General features: G+C 35.8%; 1 protein-coding gene across 1 annotated transcript; it reads left to right on the top strand.

Moving 5' to 3' along the window:
- The first annotated feature begins 11102 nt into the window (after nt 1–11102).
- On the top strand, nt 11103–15922 carry LOC144707818 (nuclear transport factor 2-like). Its single transcript, XM_078581065.1, has 11 exons — nt 11103–11176; nt 11694–11743; nt 11829–11966; nt 12757–13033; nt 13121–13251; nt 14210–14351; nt 14483–14604; nt 14707–14772; nt 15105–15168; nt 15582–15699; nt 15790–15922. The coding sequence occupies exons 2-10, from the start codon at nt 11696–11698 to the stop codon at nt 15683–15685; spliced, it is 1092 nt and encodes a 363-aa protein (XP_078437191.1). The 5' UTR covers nt 11103–11176; nt 11694–11695; the 3' UTR covers nt 15686–15699; nt 15790–15922.
- The last annotated feature ends 3969 nt before the right edge of the window (nt 15923–19891 follow it).

The following is a 19891-nucleotide window of genomic DNA, read 5'->3' as shown; positions in this document are numbered from 1 at the left end:
GAAGCCCACTAAGCTTCCCCCCCGCCCCCCTATAGGAGGCCCATTAGGGTACTCTTAATTCCGCCCCTCCCCTTTTTTTATTTCACTATAAAGGAGAAGGGGAGGCTGTTGACTAAACATCACCTGTTTTTGACAAAAGAAAGAAGAATGGAGTTGCATGTTTTTTAGGGTTTTCTCTTGCTAGCTCTCCTTCCCTCTCCTGAGGAAGTCGACCATCTCTTGTTGCTCACAGAGATCCCTGAATAGCAGCCACTATCTGCCACGACGTTTTGCCATCTCCGGACGGTCCAGGCACTATTCTACTGAGCTCACATTGCTGGTGATCAAGCTCTCTACACCCCACGATATCAAAAGCTGTCCCTCCCAACACTATTCCGCCCAAGTTGTGCTCCCATCGGTGTACCCATATCGATCAGAAAGTCACAACTTGCACCAGGTACCCAGCAGTGTGAACGCACCACTATAGCCTATTCTTTCCATTCAACATCACCGCCTTTGCCTCTTGACCGTTGGCTGAGGGTCTCTTATTTCCGTCACTGACCCAACCCCTGGTTGGCGCTTCATGTGTTGTTCCTGCTTAGCTCTTCAGCTTCCCCGAGTTGGTTGGCCCTGTTGGCTGCACGTCCTAGCTCGAAGATCCTCTTGAGTGGCAGGATCTCTCGTTCGCCCGGGTTGGTTGCACTTGGCCATTTGAGCATTGGGCCATAGCCCACATGTCACATTCCCCTCCCCCTTGTTATTTTTCAGTATCGTCATCTCATCCACTGCCGGTCATCATCTTCTTCTCTGCCCCGAGAGAATTTTCACTTGTTGTAGGGATAGCCACCGCCTAGTAATAGGAAGTCCTTTGACGGTGTCAGATCAGCCTCGTTCATTGTGACGTACGGGACACACACAGATGGTGATCGTCCCCCACACCGTTGGCTTTCGAAGCAACCACCCAGGTCATTGGGAGCTCGTTTGTGACACGACTCGTCATGTCGTCTACTGGTTCCCACCCCCGGATCTGTCGACTTCCTGTACTTCTAATTTGCATTTAACTATCACATCTTTTCATTCCATTGCATCCCAAATTTTTGTCCGAACCCTGAAGTGTGACATGAGCCATTTGATCCCGGCACGTCGTGTTACATCATTTAAACCCAATCTCGTTCCGCACCATCAATTCATTCATTTGTGTGCTATTCATTACCCTATTGAGAGCATTCTTTTCCTAAAAACTGTTCCTTGTGGAGGAGACCCTTACTCGTCACTAGTCAACTACTTATTTTAGGATTATAAGTATATAATTTTTATTGATTAAACTCAAAGTCTCATTGACATAATTTCACCCCCAATTTTGAGTTTATCACTAGCAACCCTTGAAGACAACACATTAATGAAATTCTATGTATAACTCCTTGGAATTCGAATTGCACTTAGATTCATCGCTGTAGAAATTGGGTTCAATCTTTCCCTGGTCACTTTTCATCAATGGACTCCTGTTGTAGAGGAAAATGTGGTAGGTGGAAAATACTTTATTTCATTGAATGTGCAAATGTTCACGAATGGTCATGAACATGAATGGGAAAAAGGTGACACAAACATTGTTTCTAAAAGGTTTGTGAATGTATGAACCATTCATAAACATGTGGCAGAAATGCCAAATGTGAATAAAGGTGGCACACAAATTTGATAAAACAAATTATCAAAAACTAATTTAGAACACATGCTTCTCGAGTATCCTTATGATGTCCTTCTCGAGTATCCTTTGAATATGAATATTTAGAACACATGCTTAAAGACTAGCAGTCTTCGTATAAGGGTGTGATCATTTGGATATGGGGTATGAAACTGGGTGCTAGAGGCCAAATACAAAAGTCATTTTGTTCAGAGTTTGTTTGTTATCCATATCTGTGTAATCGACATCTGGTATCTGTTTTCAGATATTGACGTCAGATGACGGGAAAATTTCAGCTCGTTATTCATTACGGTTCTGTTATCAGTCTTTGTTCAAAGTCATAACACTATTCTGTGTTTCATCATCCGATATTGTGTTCCGATATTGGATAATGATAAACATATGCGCATTGGTCCGACGTTATGTCAGCCCAATATGTGCATCTACACTATACCAAAAAGAATAAAAGGTTAATGCTTCAATTTGTTGGAGGAGCTGCTGCTGGTGAAGGAGAAGTTGGTGATGGAGCTGTTGCCCGCGGAGGAGTGAGTGGCGATGGAGCTGCTTAAAGAGTAACTGTATGAGCTGCTTGAAGAGTAACTGCTCGAAGAGTAATTGCGTGAAGAGTAATGGTCATTGGGGCTTCTACTGCATGAGGAGTTGTTGGAGCTGTTGTTGTAGATGTTGTTGGAGCTGCTGAAGACTCCGAAGCCAAACATTGTTCTCCTTCACTTCAGGTATGTTCTCCACTTCTGATTGAATATCCTTCACACCAGTATGATATAAGCAACGACTCCAATACTCCACATATAGTTTTATTCATACTTTCCATTTTGTTCAGAATGATGGGAATGAGAGGTTCCTTTTGTTCAACATTCACTTGTATTTGCATTTTAGGATGGAACAATATCTTTTGTTTTGGTAGACCCCGTGACACACACATCCACCGCACTCCTTAATTTATTGTTTAACCGAGATAAGTTTCATGAATTTTATTCGTGCTTTCCGTTGATCAACAACCAACCACAGCTCTCTATAGTTCTTCACTACTCCTGCATGTGAACTTGTTTTCCTGTTTGGAGGGAATCTTTCTTGATAGGTCAATATAGTTTTGATACTATTTCTAAGAATTTTATCAATTATCAATGCCAATTTCACATGATAATGTGATATATTTTGCCTGATTTTTCTTATAATGTTTACATTACATTAGAATAGCTAGTTGTGCCATCACATGATAATGTGAGTCGCAAGATGTCTCGGCCAGAAGCTAAAAAACTAGGGGATCTTATTTACCTAACTCGACAAGAGTTCATCTCACTACGCAAAATTTTAGGTATTTTTTGGAGTGATTGTTCGGTCATCAAAAGTTAACGATGATTTCAGTTGGATAGAATTTGTAATAGAAATAATTTATGCAATCAGAGGCCATTTATGCAACATTATGAAAACATGTGTCGCCTATTAAATTTTAGTTGATATTGTTATTTTAGTTTCAATAGTAAAAACTTTGAAGTTTTCTTCAAAGATTTTTATATTTACATTTTGAAATTGATTTTAACCTTTTCATTTACTCAATTGACTTAGATTATGACTCTGAGTTTTCTATTTTACTTTGGTTTTAACTGATAGACATGGATACATTTAAATATAGGGGTTCGTGAAACTGAAACATGGAGAAGGGATGGAAGTGATAAGAAGGGTTTAGATTTGTGTCGATGGATGATGTCACGATTGCAACCCTTGATGATGTTGCATCACTAATCCCAGGTGATTTCATAATCTTAGGCCAAATGTCTTTTGGGGCTAAGCATCATCACGGTCGTCCCATCTAGCCTATTGTGGAAGGGTTTCATAATAAATAGTAGGAAATATTGAGAGTCTGGTCTTCTTTTCTCCACTATGGAATCAAGATATCTCTATCCGGTTGGCCAATTGTCCCAAACACATACGAGCTTAGTAAATCACTAATGATGTACATGCATGGCTTATTATACATTTTTTATTTTAATAGTGTTTTATCAAATATTTATGCTGAATTTTCCAAATTCCAAAGTCATATTAAAAATAATCATCAGTGAATGTTTCAATAAATTAGGTATTATTGAAAATTTTGAGAGTTCCTTTTATTTTTCCAATATTATTTATGCTGATATTTTATTTTTCCAATATTATTTAGAGATCCTTTTTTGAACATCATTACATTAGATATACACCTTACTCTTTACCCAACCAGCTGCCATGTCAATAGTGGAGGGCGCTTCACCCCAATTAGCCGAGGAGTTGGCGTTTGAGGATTTACCAGAAAAACATACTGCTGATGCGTTGGAGCTCCATGGATGAGCAAAACGATCCCCCGTACTAAATTACTTTACACTTGTTGGGGATTCAGCATACGAGTGTGAAATATTTTGCATGAAGAATGCGATAAAGGAGGTCTAACTAAAGCGCCCAACAAACGCTAGTACAAGCATCTTTTGGAAACATTTCAAATTTTTTCATCCAAAAGAACATGACGGGCTGAAGGCCAACATTAGTACGCAACAATGTATAGATTACTTAGCATACGGCATGATCTCTTTGGCGGAGGTGACCCTTATCGGGTTGAAAGCCAAAAGAGACCAAGGATGTCATTGATCGGTTAGTATGTCGCACTGACTTGCCATGGCATTGGGTTGATACTAATGCGTGGAAGGAGACATGACGATATGCAACACAGATTGAGGTGCCCTCTCCTAGTGTACGAGTCATCGAGGCATGGACGATGAAGTTGTTTGAGAGGATGAAGGTGGAGATCATGCACACATTATCAGAGGTCGACTTTGTGTCGGTGAGAACCAATGCTTGGATGGTGGAAAATGGTTGTGAACTTCTGGGTGTAACAGTCCATTGGATCAACATGTATTGGACGTATCGTGAATGTGTCCTCACGACCTGTATGATAGTGAATCAAAGGTGGAGAAGGGGGAAGCAGATTGCTCATTACACCAGAAAATCGGTTCGCTTGGGGACACAGTCACTAAAGTGAGAACAATAGTTCGAGCTATTCGTTGAACAACAACACAACGTATATATTATGATTACCTATGTAGGACACATAAATTAACACCAAGATTTTCCTCACTTGACTGCTCACCATGATAGAGTAGCACGCACGAGATGCTAGAAGAACCTATTGCGAAGAGAGATGTGATTGATGTCGGAGGTGCATTCTTCACAACAAGGGGGGAGCAGGAAGAAGATCTCACGTGAGATGTTGGAGGAGTTTGCCTTCCTGTTGGGACCTTTTGTGTTCATAAAAAATCATGTGAGCTGATCAAAGAAGTCTGTTGTTGGAGATGTCCTCCTCCTTGTGTGGGCTGCTAGATTCTATAGGCCTAGATCTTGATGAAGAGATCATAAAAATCCACAGTGGAAGACTTAAGCAAAATTGTACGACATCGATGAAACCATGAAACGAAGTACCTTTGCAAGGATCACATTCACAATTTCTTGGATCCGGCAAAGAGATAAGTCGAGCTGCTCAAGTGTGCAGCCTCTAGACGTATCCCCACGATCCTCGACATGTCGAATCCCCTCCTTCTCATTGACAAGCCTCGTTCTACCTCCCTCGTCGTTGTTACGCTGCTCCGATTACATCGGGCATGGAGAGGGGTGTGGGGAGAGTGGAAAAGAAGGGAAACTTTCTGACCTTCGTGATGTACCCAAACTAAGACCATTTAAAATCCCATGATTAGAGACTCGTTGGCCATAGTCAAAGTACAATGTCCGTCCACAATACGTCTTTGATGTCTCAGGTCTAATGACCACTTACACAACTTTGACGTGAATCGACCTGATTGACAGTTCGGTATAATACCATTCAGGGATTCGTATGGATCAAGTCAGTGAACTCTTTCCACTAAAGAGCACCCACTATCTATCCTTAGTGTCTCCACACTAATGGATACGGAATTGGCCATACTCATCATATGAGTGAGGCTAGATAGTGCTATTCTATCGGGATACTTCGATGTCCTTCTCGCGTATCCTTCGAGTAGGAATGTTTAGAACACATGCTTAAAGACTAGTGATCTCCGTATTACGATCTCATCATAATTCACTGTTCAATCTTGTATTCATGGACTTTATTATAATTATCACACATGCATTATAATGAATATGTTCCATTAATGAACATGGAACGAGATGTGGAATGTGTAGTTGGCTTGCCAGCCACATATATTCCCATAAGAAACTACACAACTTAAGTGTGCACATCATTAACTCTAATTCTGAAGCTGACGATGAGAATAATGGAAGGCCTAACTTAACTTACACAAACATTATTTAAAGAATAATCACTATTTAAAAATATTAAAACCTTCATTACCATTCCACGTGGAGAAAATCCATTCTCATCACTAGCTAAATTTATTCAAGTGAGTACATGCTTATATTTTTAATGATTAAACTCAAAATACTTTTTGAAAAATTAAAACTTTAATTTTTGAGTTTATCACATTTGATGGAAGATAAGTGATAACTTGCAAATTAACATGATTAATTAATGAATTTTATATTATATTTATGTGTTTTAATGACTATATTTCCATGTTATCATATTAAAATAAAGATAGATCATTTAACCTTTCATTTTATTATTAATTCTGATTTTTTATCATTTTTAATGGAATTTAACTTCATTTCAGTGAAGAAATATTTTTTACAGGGTTTTAAATACTTGGCTAAAGGTTGGTAAGTGTTTCCATGATTTTTCTGGAATTTTTCATATTTTTATATAATTTTTTGACCATTATATAGCCAAGAAATGATTTTTACATATTTAAATAACACATATATTATTTATTTGGCATTTATAATATATTTAAATATTTACTAAGGAGTATCCACGTCATTCGCCCGGGCGAATAAATGGATATATTTATTTAAATAAGAATAAAGAGAGAGAGAGAGAATGAGTGGTTATTATTATATAATAAATAGAGAGAAGAGAGAGAGAAGAATAGTCAACATAAGCGGCTATGATTTAAAATATATAAAAGAGAGAAGAGAGAGAGAAGAATAGTCAACATAAGAGGCTATGATTTAAAATATTTAAAGAGAGAAGAGAGAGAAGAATAGCGGCTTATGATTTAAAATAAAAGAGATAAGAATGGTCAAAGATTACGGCTAAGAGAATAAAAAAATATATATATTTTTTTTAAAAAGACCTTTTGTCCTTTTCTTTTGTTTTTATTATTTCAGGGTGACGTGGAGAATTCCTAGCCGTTCAAATGACGAAATCACTTGCCAATGATTGCGGGCGGACGACGCGCACAACAACGTGTCAGGGCGTGATCCGAGAAAGCGGAAAACGAGAAATAATCATGCTAGCCAATCAAAACGCGCCATTTCCAAGCTTATTGGAGGAGAGATAAATAAATCCAACGGCTCAGATTTTTTCTCACTAAAACCTTGATATCTTGAGATCTACATGTCCGATTGGGCTGAAATTTAGAGGGTAGGTTCGTCTTTTCCCCCTCTACAATCCAGACGGTTGGATCTTTAAATGGAGGTCTGGAAAGGGGCGAAGATCACTTTTGGAGGCTATCCCAAGCAATTTGCCAGGAAGGACACAGGAGGCATTCTGGAAGTCGTCAGATCTGGATCTCTTTATCAAATTTGTAAGTTTCTGAATTGTATTTGATCATCTTCTAGAACGATTCGAAAACGCCTTGGCATGGGCGAAATGTACATGCCCTAGATTCATGTTTTGAATGCATCAGCACTTCTTTTTGATTTGGATTCGAGATCTGATTTTTGATAATTAATTCTTAATCATTTTAGGACATTTCTGCTTCATTACATTTTTTATTTAGGGTCGAAATTGGGGCTTTCCCCAATTTCTTCACTTTCTCTCTATCCGCTAATTTGATTTTTTCTCTCTCTAGATTTCGGTTTTTATTGTTTAGGAATTTAATTTAATATATAAAAAACCTAAAAATAAAATTTGAACCGAAAATTCATCCATTTTGAACTCCAATTCAAAAATCACTTTCTTGATTATTAAATTCCCAATTTTAATTCTGAAAATTATTATAAATTTTATTAAATTGGGAAATTAATAATTTATATTTTTATGAGCTTAAAATTATAATAATATTCTTATCTGGAATTATCTGACTGAAATCAAAATTAAGTTTTACTTAATTTTGATTATTTTAAGAATATTATTTAATATTAATTGAATTAAATATTGCAAAATTCAAAATTACTTGACTTGATCCATAAAAATTGTTTGAAAATTCTGAATTGTTGCCTCCTTGCGGATCGACCCCTTGCTTGCTCTATATTCTTATTTAGTAATTAAGGGAATTATAAATTTATTGCATAAGTCTAAAAAGCGCAACGACCACGTAATTTTACGTGATTTTTCGGCTTATCAATAAGCCTTAAAATTAACATTTGACCTCATATAAATCAAGAAATTTTAGTAGGAACAAAAGTTAACGAGCAATCAGAATGATAAATAACATAGTCAAATAGGGGGGGGGTGATTGAAAATGATTAAATATAAGATAACCTAGACCTAGAAAAGATGAATTCCTAAAATAATTATATAGGTCAGATAAGCATATAACTTTAAAATAACTTGTTAGCTTCTTGTAAGGATAAAATTAATTAGACTAGTACCAATATTAGCTTCTCTCTATACCCCCCTCTCCCCTGCCCCCCCTCTCCGCCTCTCTCTCTCTATTGCTCCCCATCCCCTCTCATGTGCTCCTCCCCCTTGCTTCCTCTCTCATCTCACTCTCTCTCTCCACCCTCTCTCTCGTGCTCCTCCCCCTTGCTTCCTCTCTCATCTCTCTCTCGCCCCCCCTCCCCCCTCTCGTGCTCCTCCCCCTTGCTCCCTCTCTCATTTCTCTCTCTATCCACCCCCTCTACCGTGCTCCTTCCCCTTGCCCCCTCCCTCATCGCTCCCCCCCCCCCCCCTTCCCCCTTGCTCCCCCCCTTGCTCCCTCTCTCCTTTCTCTCTCTCCACCCCCTCTCCCGTGCTCCTCCCCCTTGCTCCCTCTCTCATTTCTCTCTCTATCCACCCCCTCTACCGTGCTCCTTCCCCTTGCTCCCTCTCTCATTTCTCTCTCTCCACCCCCTCTCCCGTGCTCCTCCCCCTTGCTCCCTCTCTCATTTCTCTCTCTCTCTCTCTATCTATCTCTCTGATCTTACAATTTTTTGATCATTTTTAAAAGTGTAACATTTGTGAAAGATTCGCGAACAAACTCGAATGAACCTATATGAAAAGCGTAACGTTCATTCTACGTCGAACAAGGGATTTCCTATCCCTAGTTCCACCAAGATCACAATGGTTTACGAGTGCCAGTAAGTTCCCCCTCTTCTCTAATGCTTCTTCCCACACACCCAAGGCACCAAGAACACACTTGATGGATCTCAAAAACTTACTGTCTTTCAATCAGCCCACATGCAAGGAATCAAGTTCAAGGATATTTTCACAGTGATCAATTCCTCTATTTATAGATCAGAGACATGGATGGAAATAGGAGGGGGAGACGAAGAAACCCTGAAAATTTCAGTTCAATCGAACATGTGGATCATCATATATCGCAGTTTAAATTTTGAGCAATCCTAGCCCTTGGTGTTTCTCTCTCATCAACATCATCACTGACACTTCCTCTTTTTCCATTTTGGTTGAATTGTCAACTCATCTAAATTCTTTGTCACCGCATCTTCAATGCTCGCACCTTTCAAAGCCGCCACATGTACACGTAGGGGAAAATGACAAAAGACACTTTTTATTTGTTCATTAATTATTCCATGATGTGGCGTGGCGTCGCCGTGCGCCACATCACGGAATATTATTTTTTTCTCTTTTTATAAGTGAATGACACGCTGACATGTATTATTCACGTCAGAGAAAAAGGGAAGATTCGCTTTTCAGTCTCTAATGCGACACATGTTTTTCCTTTTTTTTAATGATTTGCGGTGGTATATGTGTGCACCATGTGTACTACTACAATTTTTGACTTTTCGTTTATCATTTTTTATAATTTTATTTTCTCAATTCTTTTCAGTATTTACTGCAAAAAATGACTCCTTTCTAATTGGTCCACGTCGGCTCCCTACGAAAAAAATGTCATCGTGTCAGATAATGATTTGCGCATTATGGCATAACAATCTACGATGCCATAATTGCGCCTTGTCATAATGATTACTGCATTTAATCATTGCAGAATGGTGTGATTGGTCGCCATTTGACAAATAGAGCACGACCACAAAGTCCAAAACAGAATAAGGTACTTCAGCTTCTCTTGACATGAAATTAATTTTTAATTTATGATGAAGTTTTCTTAATGAACTCAAATCTTCTTATTAATCATTGAGATTACACTATGAATGTGATTTCCTGACTTACACTGTGAATCTGTGATTTCATCTCCTATTCTTGGTCTTGACTTCTTCAGTTGTTGATGAGGTTATATGCCAAGTTAATGCAGGAATTCCATCTCAACAATTCTAGTTCTCAAAGCAGGGTGTTAATATTTGATTGGATGTGTGAAGAATCTGGAATACTGTTGGATATCTGCTCATAATCTAGTTTTAAAGCTCGGAATAATTAGTAAATATAAATATTTTCCTTGATTTTTGAACATAGATAAATTGGAATAATCAGTAAAAATAAATCTAATTATAAAGCAAGGAATGGATAAATTGGAGATGGCATAATGTATTGTCTTTATAGTTATCTTTAACCAACCATAAAGGAAATAATTATTCTAATATAGGTAACATGTTTCTAACTGACAAAAGTGTGAAAACATAAAGGGATCAATAAAAAATATGGCACTAAAGTTGTGAACTAGAAATGAAAACCGAAAAAGTAAATATCATGGAAAATCGATCTCCACAAAAATGTTTTATATTTACTTCATATGCTGCATTGCATATATCACCGGTTTGACATTATTATATTGTAATTTATTAGGGCATTGATTCTGATATGTATGCGCATGCAAACAATATATGAATACCTATCTAAGAGCAAGGTGTAATGTGTTCTAAAATATTTTTCAAAAACTCATTAAACTTTATGGAGTATATATTTTCAATAACCTTGACAATTCGCTGGCGAAAAATATGAAAAATATAAATTTTAAGTCATATAGATATGGACTCTCTTTACAAAACCGTTGCAAAATATTTTATTAGAAAAAGAAAATTTCGAAGAAGTCGACAGGGACACAATCCTAATTAAACGTTTATCAGCCTATATATTCAAAAAACTGGGACTTTTGGCGGGAAAGAGTTACCCGCGCAATTATCTACTTTTAGGAATTTTAAACATAAAATCTATAAGCGCAGGAGTTTATCTAATAATTTGCAATAAAACGAAATAACACTATATAAGTTAGAAAAAAATGACAAATTGTTCTAAAGTTTGATCACAGCTTTGAAAATTCAATCATCATCACACCTGTAATTTGATTGCTGTCGTCTTGATTTCGGTCGGGGGGGCAGGTAAGAAAATCTCTCTTTGTTTCTCTATCTTGATCTCCATTCTTATTGCTTTCTTTTGATATCTCTATTTCCAAATTCCATTAGATCTCATCTGTTCTTCATATAATTAGTCTACATGACTCGGTTTGTTGTCATTTCTCTTTTATTGTAGCCGTGTGGCATTTTCCTATAGTTGGAAGTCGAAGGAGGGGACGCCACGGGGTTTCTTGGGATGAATTTAAGAACATGATTCGTTTAATTAATTTTTTTATTCCCTATTTTTTGTCGCAAATTATTGCTCGGAATGCGATTAATTACAGCTTTTAATTCCTCGTTGTTGACGAAAATGGGCTTCTGTAGTTGTCTGCGGATTTTTCTTCCTTAAAGAAACATTATTGTTCGATTTATTTCCTTCTTGCATCGATGGAAGAAACCTAAAAAATCTGTGAAGTTAGTCATACGAAACATGAAAAATTGACAGAATCTTTGAACAAGTTTCTTTCTCTCTCACTAAAATTCACCTTCGTTGAATATGCAGTTATGGCAACAGAGGATGGGAAATTTGATTCTCGCCCATCTGCCTCTCTGGTATGTGATATTATTTCTGGCTTTGTGATAACATTTTAAATTATGATTATGTCATTTATCTCTCATATTATTGGGAATTTGACAGATTGGCAAAACCTTCGTTGAACAATATTACACTATAATCCATCATTTTCCAGATATGGCCCAAAAATTCTACAAGGATGCAAGTATACTTACACATCCAGATCCTGATGGCACTATGTCATCGGTCACAACAATGGAAGTAAGGTCTCCAAACTCAATTTTGTTAGACTGCCTCTAGGATGTCTAATTATTGATTTTAATTCCCAGTGAGTTCCTGCTGTTGCTTTTTCTTTCTTTTATGAACGTTATTTTCTGTTATTTGTTGTGCTCCTTGTCTTTCTTTTTTTGAAAAAAAATCATTGCCTTTGAAGTTTATCTTTACAATTCTGTAGAATTATTATTATTTTTTGGTCTTGCAGGCGGTAGATGTAGGTATAAAGATGAATGGATGAAGAAACTTTGAGGAAACTGTAGGGAGGAAGGGATTACTGAAGACATACCTGGAGAGAGATAGGGACTCTGAAAAGAAACTCAAGTAATTCTTCTTGTATGTTTTAGGAGAACTCACCAGTTCAAAGAAAAAACTGCGTAAAGGAAAATCAACTGAAAAGTAAAATACAACGAGAAGTAAAGTTTTCAGCAAAAGAAAATGCATGACCCACAGAAAGATTCCAAGTTTTTCTTCATAGTTGTCAGAAATAGTATGCAGCCATTACCTCTAGGCCACTCGAGCAACTATCATTACGTTCATGAAGTCTAGATGCATTTTTTAAACTGGTTATTCATTAAAAAAAGAATGTAATACAGTTGAGAATTTAGTACAAGAATTTTTTTCTAGCTTTGAGCTTGACTAGTGAGCATTCTTCCCTTAGTGGTCGGTCCAATAATACCGTCTGTCTTATGCGTTTTTGAAGCTTTTGGTATGTATGAAGATGAAGGGTAAGAAAATATAAACGCTGCACTTGATTTGATGGTGTTTCTGTTCGCAGGGCATTAATGAAAAAATCCTATCTCTGAAGTATGAGGAATGCAACTTTGAGATAGAGACCGTTGATGCACAAAATTCCATGAATGACTGTGTGATTGTTCTCGTGACTGGAAGCCTTACTGGGCAGACGAAAATTGTGCAGAAATTCTGTCAGACTTTTTGTCTTGCTCCGCAAGAAAACGGTGGTTTCTATGTCTTGAATGACATTTTGAAATTATCAAGTCGAAGCCAAGTTCAGGGAGACAGTAATTTGCATGAAAATACTTCATCGGATCCAGGTGACTATACTTGATTATAGAAGCTTTTGGTTCCCTCATTAATCCTGGAAATTTAATCATCCTATTTCTAACATGAAAAGTTTTAAGTTTCTCCGAGTCACAGTTGCCAGGATTTGGAAGTCAACGCGGAAAGTTCTAAACAAGATGATGATCCTACTGTTAACAAATCACTGGAAAATTTTGAAGAAGACGGATCCCAGAAGTCATACGTGTCAAATGTAAGTTAGTTGAGCCATGTAGAATTGAACTTTTTTTCCTTCTTTAGAAATTGTGTCTTCAAAATGATTTGATGTCATAAAATTAAGGAAACGATAACTAGTCATCTTATCTTTTTTATTGATACGAGCTACTTGATTTTCAAACCATGTGAAAGAAACTAAAATTTTAGCTAGGCCTTAATATTCAGAATGTTTTTATCAACTTATGTCGCCATCACATAAATTTTTGGAGCAAAAAATGTACCTTTTAAACTTTATATTCTAGTTTGAAGAGTGTGAAAGTTGCCATTAATCTTGCCGTTGTCATAGTCTTCCCCATATTTCTTCATCTATTTTCACAACAAGAATAATTATGAGATGACGAGGATAAGATGATGAGTCTATGATGAATCCGTCAACTATGTTCATTATAATCATAATCCTGCTCGGGGGCTTTACTAGATATCTGAGAAAAATTATTTTATTTTTTAATAATTATATCCTTATTATTTAGCAATGATGAATCCGTCATCTATCTGCGAAAAATTCTTTTATTTTTTAACAATTATTCAACCTCTTTTGTTTGAGTTTTTTTAGCACATCGTTGCTGAGTCATTGAGCCAAGTGGAAATGAACTTCTTGCTTTTTCTAGAAATTTAGTGTCTCTCCCGAATGATGCGCTTTCATAATGTCAAGAAACTGTGTTGGGAGATCTACTATAATCCTTACTTTTGAATTCCTCATCATCCTCCCGAAATAAAATCTGGCAATTGAGCTATTATTATATTCTTTCCAATAAATCAAATTATTTAGTCCGCGGTTTTCAAACACATCATTGCTGAATAATAAGGATATAATTATTTGAAAATTAACCTGGGAGGCCTGAATAAACTTTTGGTGTTTCCTTCTTCTGCATTTCCTCTAAGATATGTTATTTGCCTTCAACCTAAATTTTTTAACAATTTCTGTTTTCTTCAAGGATAATGTTTCGAACAAGAGCAAATATGTTGGCAACGTGCTTCCGATTAAGTCCAAGGTTGAACCATTCAGTACTGAGAAACTTGCTCGTCCTCCACCAGAAACTGCTGAATCTCCCTCAGCAAACAATTCAGAAAATGAAGGTTATCCAATATTACTCTCATATCTTATGAAGGTTATTTTCTTCAAAAAAAAGAAACTCTCATATCTTATGAACTAGTTATATGAAAGAAACTATTTTTTTTCTCCTTGTATTAATGTTATATGGTCGCAGAGAAACGCCATACAATTTATGCCGGGAATATACCACGGCATGCCACTCTTGCTGAGGTTGAAAACCTTTTCAAAAAGTTTGGACCTATAAGACAGGGGGGTGTTCAAATGAAGGTTAACAAGGTCTGTTTTCCTGTCATCTACTCTCATCCTTTGATTTTATTTTTATTAATCTTTTGCATTCCGGAATCTTTTTTTATGTCCTTGTGAAATGTTTATTTACAGCGGGACAACTATTGCTTCTGCTTTGTTGAGTTTGAGTCTGCGAGCTCGGTGCAAGCAGCAGTCGAGGTATTTGTTATATTTTCCTATGCTTTTTTTTTATCTTGTTCCACTCCCATGTGGTAGTCTGATCAAGTAATTTGAATCCTTTTTTATTGGAAAATTAGATGAAGTAAGAGTGGGCCGCCCCTTGACATGATAATTGTGGAAAACATTCCTGAAGAGCGTACCATTTATTGGTTACCTTCTCATGTCAAAGTTTTTGAGTTTGTGATAAAACTACTTTCGAGAAATCAAAATTTAATAATATCCAGAGATCTTGGATTTTAGTGTCTGCATTTTTATAATAAAAAACTCTAGTCTGACATATCAGATTTCTCTTTTGAAAAAATATCTTTTAGGCCATGCCCTTGGAACTAGCTGGTCACCGCATTACAGTCCAGATACAGAAACGTTCAAAAAAAAGTAAGCTACTCGCTCTCTTGATAAATCTCTGTAAATTTTAATTGAGACGCTTCAGTATATTACATAACAGACTGAGGTGCTAATATAGCTTCAATTAGAAATTAAAATCAAAAAATCATATTCAAAATTGTTACGTTTCTATATCTATTGGAAACATATGTAAAAGTTCATACATCAATTCGGAAATCAAAGTTTATACACCAATATGCTAGCCCTTTCATAGAGGGATGTGTCATTGTTTTGAAGTATTTATGTTGTTACCAAGATAAATGAAAAAAATAATCAAACCGGGGGATCCTGGATTTTACATCTGCCTTTTTAAAATATCAAAAATCTTGAGCCTGGAAATCAGGTTTGTTTCTTAAAAGGATTCATTATGGAGATTTACATCTGTTTCATTTATTTGAATGCAGGAAGAGATGGCGGTGAAGGCCGCGTGAGCGGTATTGGCTGGCAGCTACCTCAATATGGAATTCCCTATGGAGTTTATGGATACAGGCCAATGTACCGGAGGTGAAAGAGTCATTCAAGGTCTTTTTTCTTTGTTTTCAAACTGTTCTTACTAGTCATGCTCTCAGTTTCTCTCTGAAATCTCAATTTTTTTTGTTTTATTCCTCCCAGAGAACTCAAACGGGTAAGGAGGAGATGATGTGGGTAAGTGAAATGGAGCTAGACACTGGTGATCAGATCAGATGAAAACAAAGAAATGATATTGTGAAGACTTTGATAAAATGGCTGATAAAATGACTTTGATATTGTTGGATCATAATCAGTCAGATCAATCCTATTTGATCAAGAGGACATAAAAATAGATTTTCAGGTTGCCAAGCAAGTGGAACCTGAAAATTAGTCTGTGATATGAACCTGCCAAGCAAGCTCATATCGGAAGGAGGGAAGAGTGCGAGGCGAGGTAGAAGTTCCTGTGGTAGAGAGGAGAAACGTGAAGGATCCGAGAGGAGGCCGAGCAGAGGGGGTAGGAATTGACCAGGGACGAGCCACCTGAAGACGCGGTGATGTAGAGACGATCACGAGGACGAGGATCATAGAGGGAGATGGAGCATGGATATAAAAAGAGACGAGAGGGGAGGGAAAACCAACAGTCACTTAAGAAATAACTTCCAGTCTGCCCTCCTAGAAGGAGGGCTGTGCTATTTAAAGGAAACACGGAGGGCTGTGCTATTCTCGCCCTTAATGGCAAAAGGGCGAGAGTGCCCCCAAAGAGGGCCCGGGGAATCCTATCAGTCTGATTGGGCATTTTAATTTTCCGAGTGGGGCTAATCTCATATTGACAGTTTATAATATTGATAGTTCTATATTTTTTGGTGGAGTGAAGAAGAAATATAACTCAGAAAGTCTAAGAGAGAAACTCTGAAATACATTAATATGATTATTGTAAGTTATCTTTGATTAATTCTAAGTTGATTTGAGCAGGTTGGAGGAAAAATATGAGAACATTGCCAGCTACTAAAGAAAAATATGAACCCATTGAAAATGATATGATTGATTTATATCATTCTCATCATGATAGGCCATGTTACTATATAGTAATTTTATTGGCTTAAGTAAAATATTAAAAGATTGTGACCCCTACGTGAAGCAAAAGGTTTTTTCAAGCATGGTATTTTGTGCGTAATATGAGTTCATTTATTCTTAAGGTCTTTGTAGTCATGACCTTGAAAAAGGGATCATGGAGTGATATCACGTAATTTAGTAGGTTAATATGACCATATTTACATATTTACTTACATCGAAATGATTATATACATGCATTATCAAGCTTAGAATGATTAACTCTATCTTTAAATGTTCTAAGTTTAATAGATTTTTAAGTACTTTTAACAATTTTTGTTACTTCATTTTATGAAAAAAATTAAAATTTTGGGTCTGAGTATGATTTTTAGGAATTTTGGTACATCATATTCTGAAAAAAATTAATTTTTTGAGCCTGGATATGATTTTTATGAATTTTCTGACATTAAATTTAGATATATATAATATATATACATAATATATATATACATAATGTATATATATATGTGTGTTTCTAAGTCAGAAAATATTTTTCTCAACAATTTTAACCTATTTATGATTTTATTAATAGGTTTTGAGATTAATCATCTGTTGTGCCATGTAACACCATTTGATCTAATCGGATGTTGACCTATCACTAACTTTCACAACGATTGGTGCTGCCAATCATTGAAAAATGCCATTATAGATTCCCAAATTGATGCAGTAATGGCTAATTATGGACTGACGCTTTTCCTCTCTATTTTTCACCATACTGAGTATACATAAAAAAAATTTACAAAATATACTCTTTAATGTTACGATAACATATGCCCACAACCACGTTTCCTTCAAATATCACTTAATTATCTGAACTTCTCTAACGCATGGCTATGAAGGATAACATTGAACATAGGACACATATATAGTCTCTATTTGATAGACTAACAGTTACACATGAGAGTGATCCTTGTGTCTATATAATAGTGTTGGCCAACACTCAAATTGGCACTATCATGATCCAAATTGGCACTTTTAGTCATCTGTGATTTTATTGGAATACTCATCTTGAAGTTTTTCAAGATTTCCATTTTAATTTTTTTCTTCGCATTCATATTTTATTTCCTTCTTTTGAATAGTTTAAAGTCTTATAAATCAACTAACATCTCCCATAACACATGATACCAAGTGATTTATATGCACTAATTTAGTGCATATATATCCCACTTTTTTTTAGAATTTGAATATGAGTTTTCAAGGTATAATCATCAAAATGGAATGGATCAAAATAAATTTAAACTGAATGCATCTAATAAACTGAATATTTACGTAATTTTATCTAATTTTCATGCCAAACTAGCCTCTCATATAAAACAAACTATCATTGATGTTATTTTCATTATGGATTTGGTAATTTTTATCATTTGTTTAATATTTTTACAAATTTTCTACACATTTTCGTAATTTTTAAATTTTAGATTCTGAAAATGAATATAAAAATAGAATATGATTTTATTTACATGGATTGTAGTCCCACCTAGGGCAAGGTCATTTCAAGAGCCACCAAGGCACTGCATGAGCATGCCCACTTAAAGAAGTGCCCTTAGGTATGACTCACTAAGGCACATCTTAGTGGGAGGACTGTTGAGGAGGAAAACCAGGTTTCTACGAAATATTTTTAGTATTTGAATATTAAAGGGCACATTTAATTTACACATATAACCTTGTCATTCATAAATGTGGGACTCAGTTTATCTTTTTGTTAAAGCAATTGATAAAATGACATGGTTTTGATGATTCAATAGGACCAAAGAGACGAAAACAAAGAAATAAAATTTTATTCCGCTTGTAGTTGACTGACAGAGAAATGGAATTTTATGCCAATGAATTTCTAAACTTAGGCTTACCATTTCTGCACCTTCACTAAAAGCAGACGTAGAACAACTCATGGAACCCCCATGAACGATCCAAATTCCCCATGATAGATTGGATCTTAATAATTTCAAATAAATTTCATTTTAATACCAAAGGACACAGTTAATTTATAAATATAACCTTTTTCATCAATAAATATAATACTAACCCTATCTTTTAGTTAATTTTAAGGATATAGTGATTTTAAAAAACCTATCTAACCATTTCTGCATCTTCACCGAAAATAACCATAAAATGGATCATGGAACCCATGCATGATCCAAATGCCCCATGAGATAATGAATCTTAGTGATTTTTATTTAAAACCATTTAAATATCAAATTTCCATTTTTAATTTATAAATATAAACTTTTCACTCATAAATATAATAATAAATCTATCATGTAGTTATATTTAAGGATATAGTGAATTAAAAAATCTGGCTACCAATTTCTGCACCTCCACCTCTAATAACCATAGAATGGATCATGGTAACTCCATGCATGATCCATATGCCCCATGAGATAGAGAATATTTTTAATTTCAAATAAGTATCATTTTAATATCAAAGGACCCCTTTAATTTATAAATGCAACCTTTTCATTTATAAATATGGGACTACATCTATCCTTTAGCTAAAGTTAAGGATAGACTAAATTAATAAATTCTGGTTAGACTGAGTTAAGGACTACATCTATCTTTTGTTTACAAATTTATCAAAGACTCCCTGACTTGGGATGTCCCAATTCCAGAGTCAAGTTACAACCCTGATATTCTTATTTGATAAGCACTGGAAGAAATCTAAAAGCAAACATTCTAGTGTTTGAGAAGTTCCCACTAGCAAGAAGGTGCCCCTTTAGGATCATTTACGAGGAGAATGATGAAATGTTCAGGGGATAAATGATGAAATGTTATCCAGCGGATAAACGATGAAACATTCTGAGAACAAAAATTAGCGGACAAGGTTTGCATCGTCACCAGCAAATTCCGTGCAGTAATGGACCAGGTGAGCTGAATACTTTTACCAAAATTCTTCATGTTCACTAAAAATATACCATAGAACAGGCAGGGATGACAACTATGATCTCAGTGAATCTAATTAAAAAATATTTAAATATTAAATGACCCATTTAATTGATTAACCTTACTTTTTTATTCATAACTATTAGGAATAAATCTATATCTTTAGGTTTACTCACCTACAAACATCACTCGTCATCCGTCCCTTGCCTTGAGGGATATGAATAGTCACCCCCTTAGACAATTTAAATTTAATTAAAAATAATGAAATATTAAATGA

Source organism: Wolffia australiana, chromosome 9 (assembly GCF_029677425.1).
Source record: "Wolffia australiana isolate 7733 chromosome 9, ASM2967742v1".
In the NCBI taxonomy this organism is placed as follows: Eukaryota; Viridiplantae; Streptophyta; class Magnoliopsida; order Alismatales; family Araceae; genus Wolffia; species Wolffia australiana.
The sequence above is the reverse complement of the archived record's forward strand: the minus strand, read 5'-3'. Positions and strand labels throughout refer to the sequence as shown.

What these genes read in the sequence shown, in the direction of transcription:
- LOC144707818 (XM_078581065.1), top strand. Translation starts at nt 11,696, where the DNA reads ATGGCAACAGAGGATGGGAAATTTGATTCTCGCCCATCTGCCTCTCTG. An exon ending in AAATACTTCATCGGATCCAG is followed by an intron (nt 13,034 to 13,120) that starts GTGACTATACTT and finishes AAAAGTTTTAAG; the next exon opens with TTTCTCCGAGTCACAGTTGC. An exon ending in AAACAATTCAGAAAATGAAG is followed by an intron (nt 14,352 to 14,482) that starts GTTATCCAATAT and finishes ATATGGTCGCAG; the next exon opens with AGAAACGCCATACAATTTAT.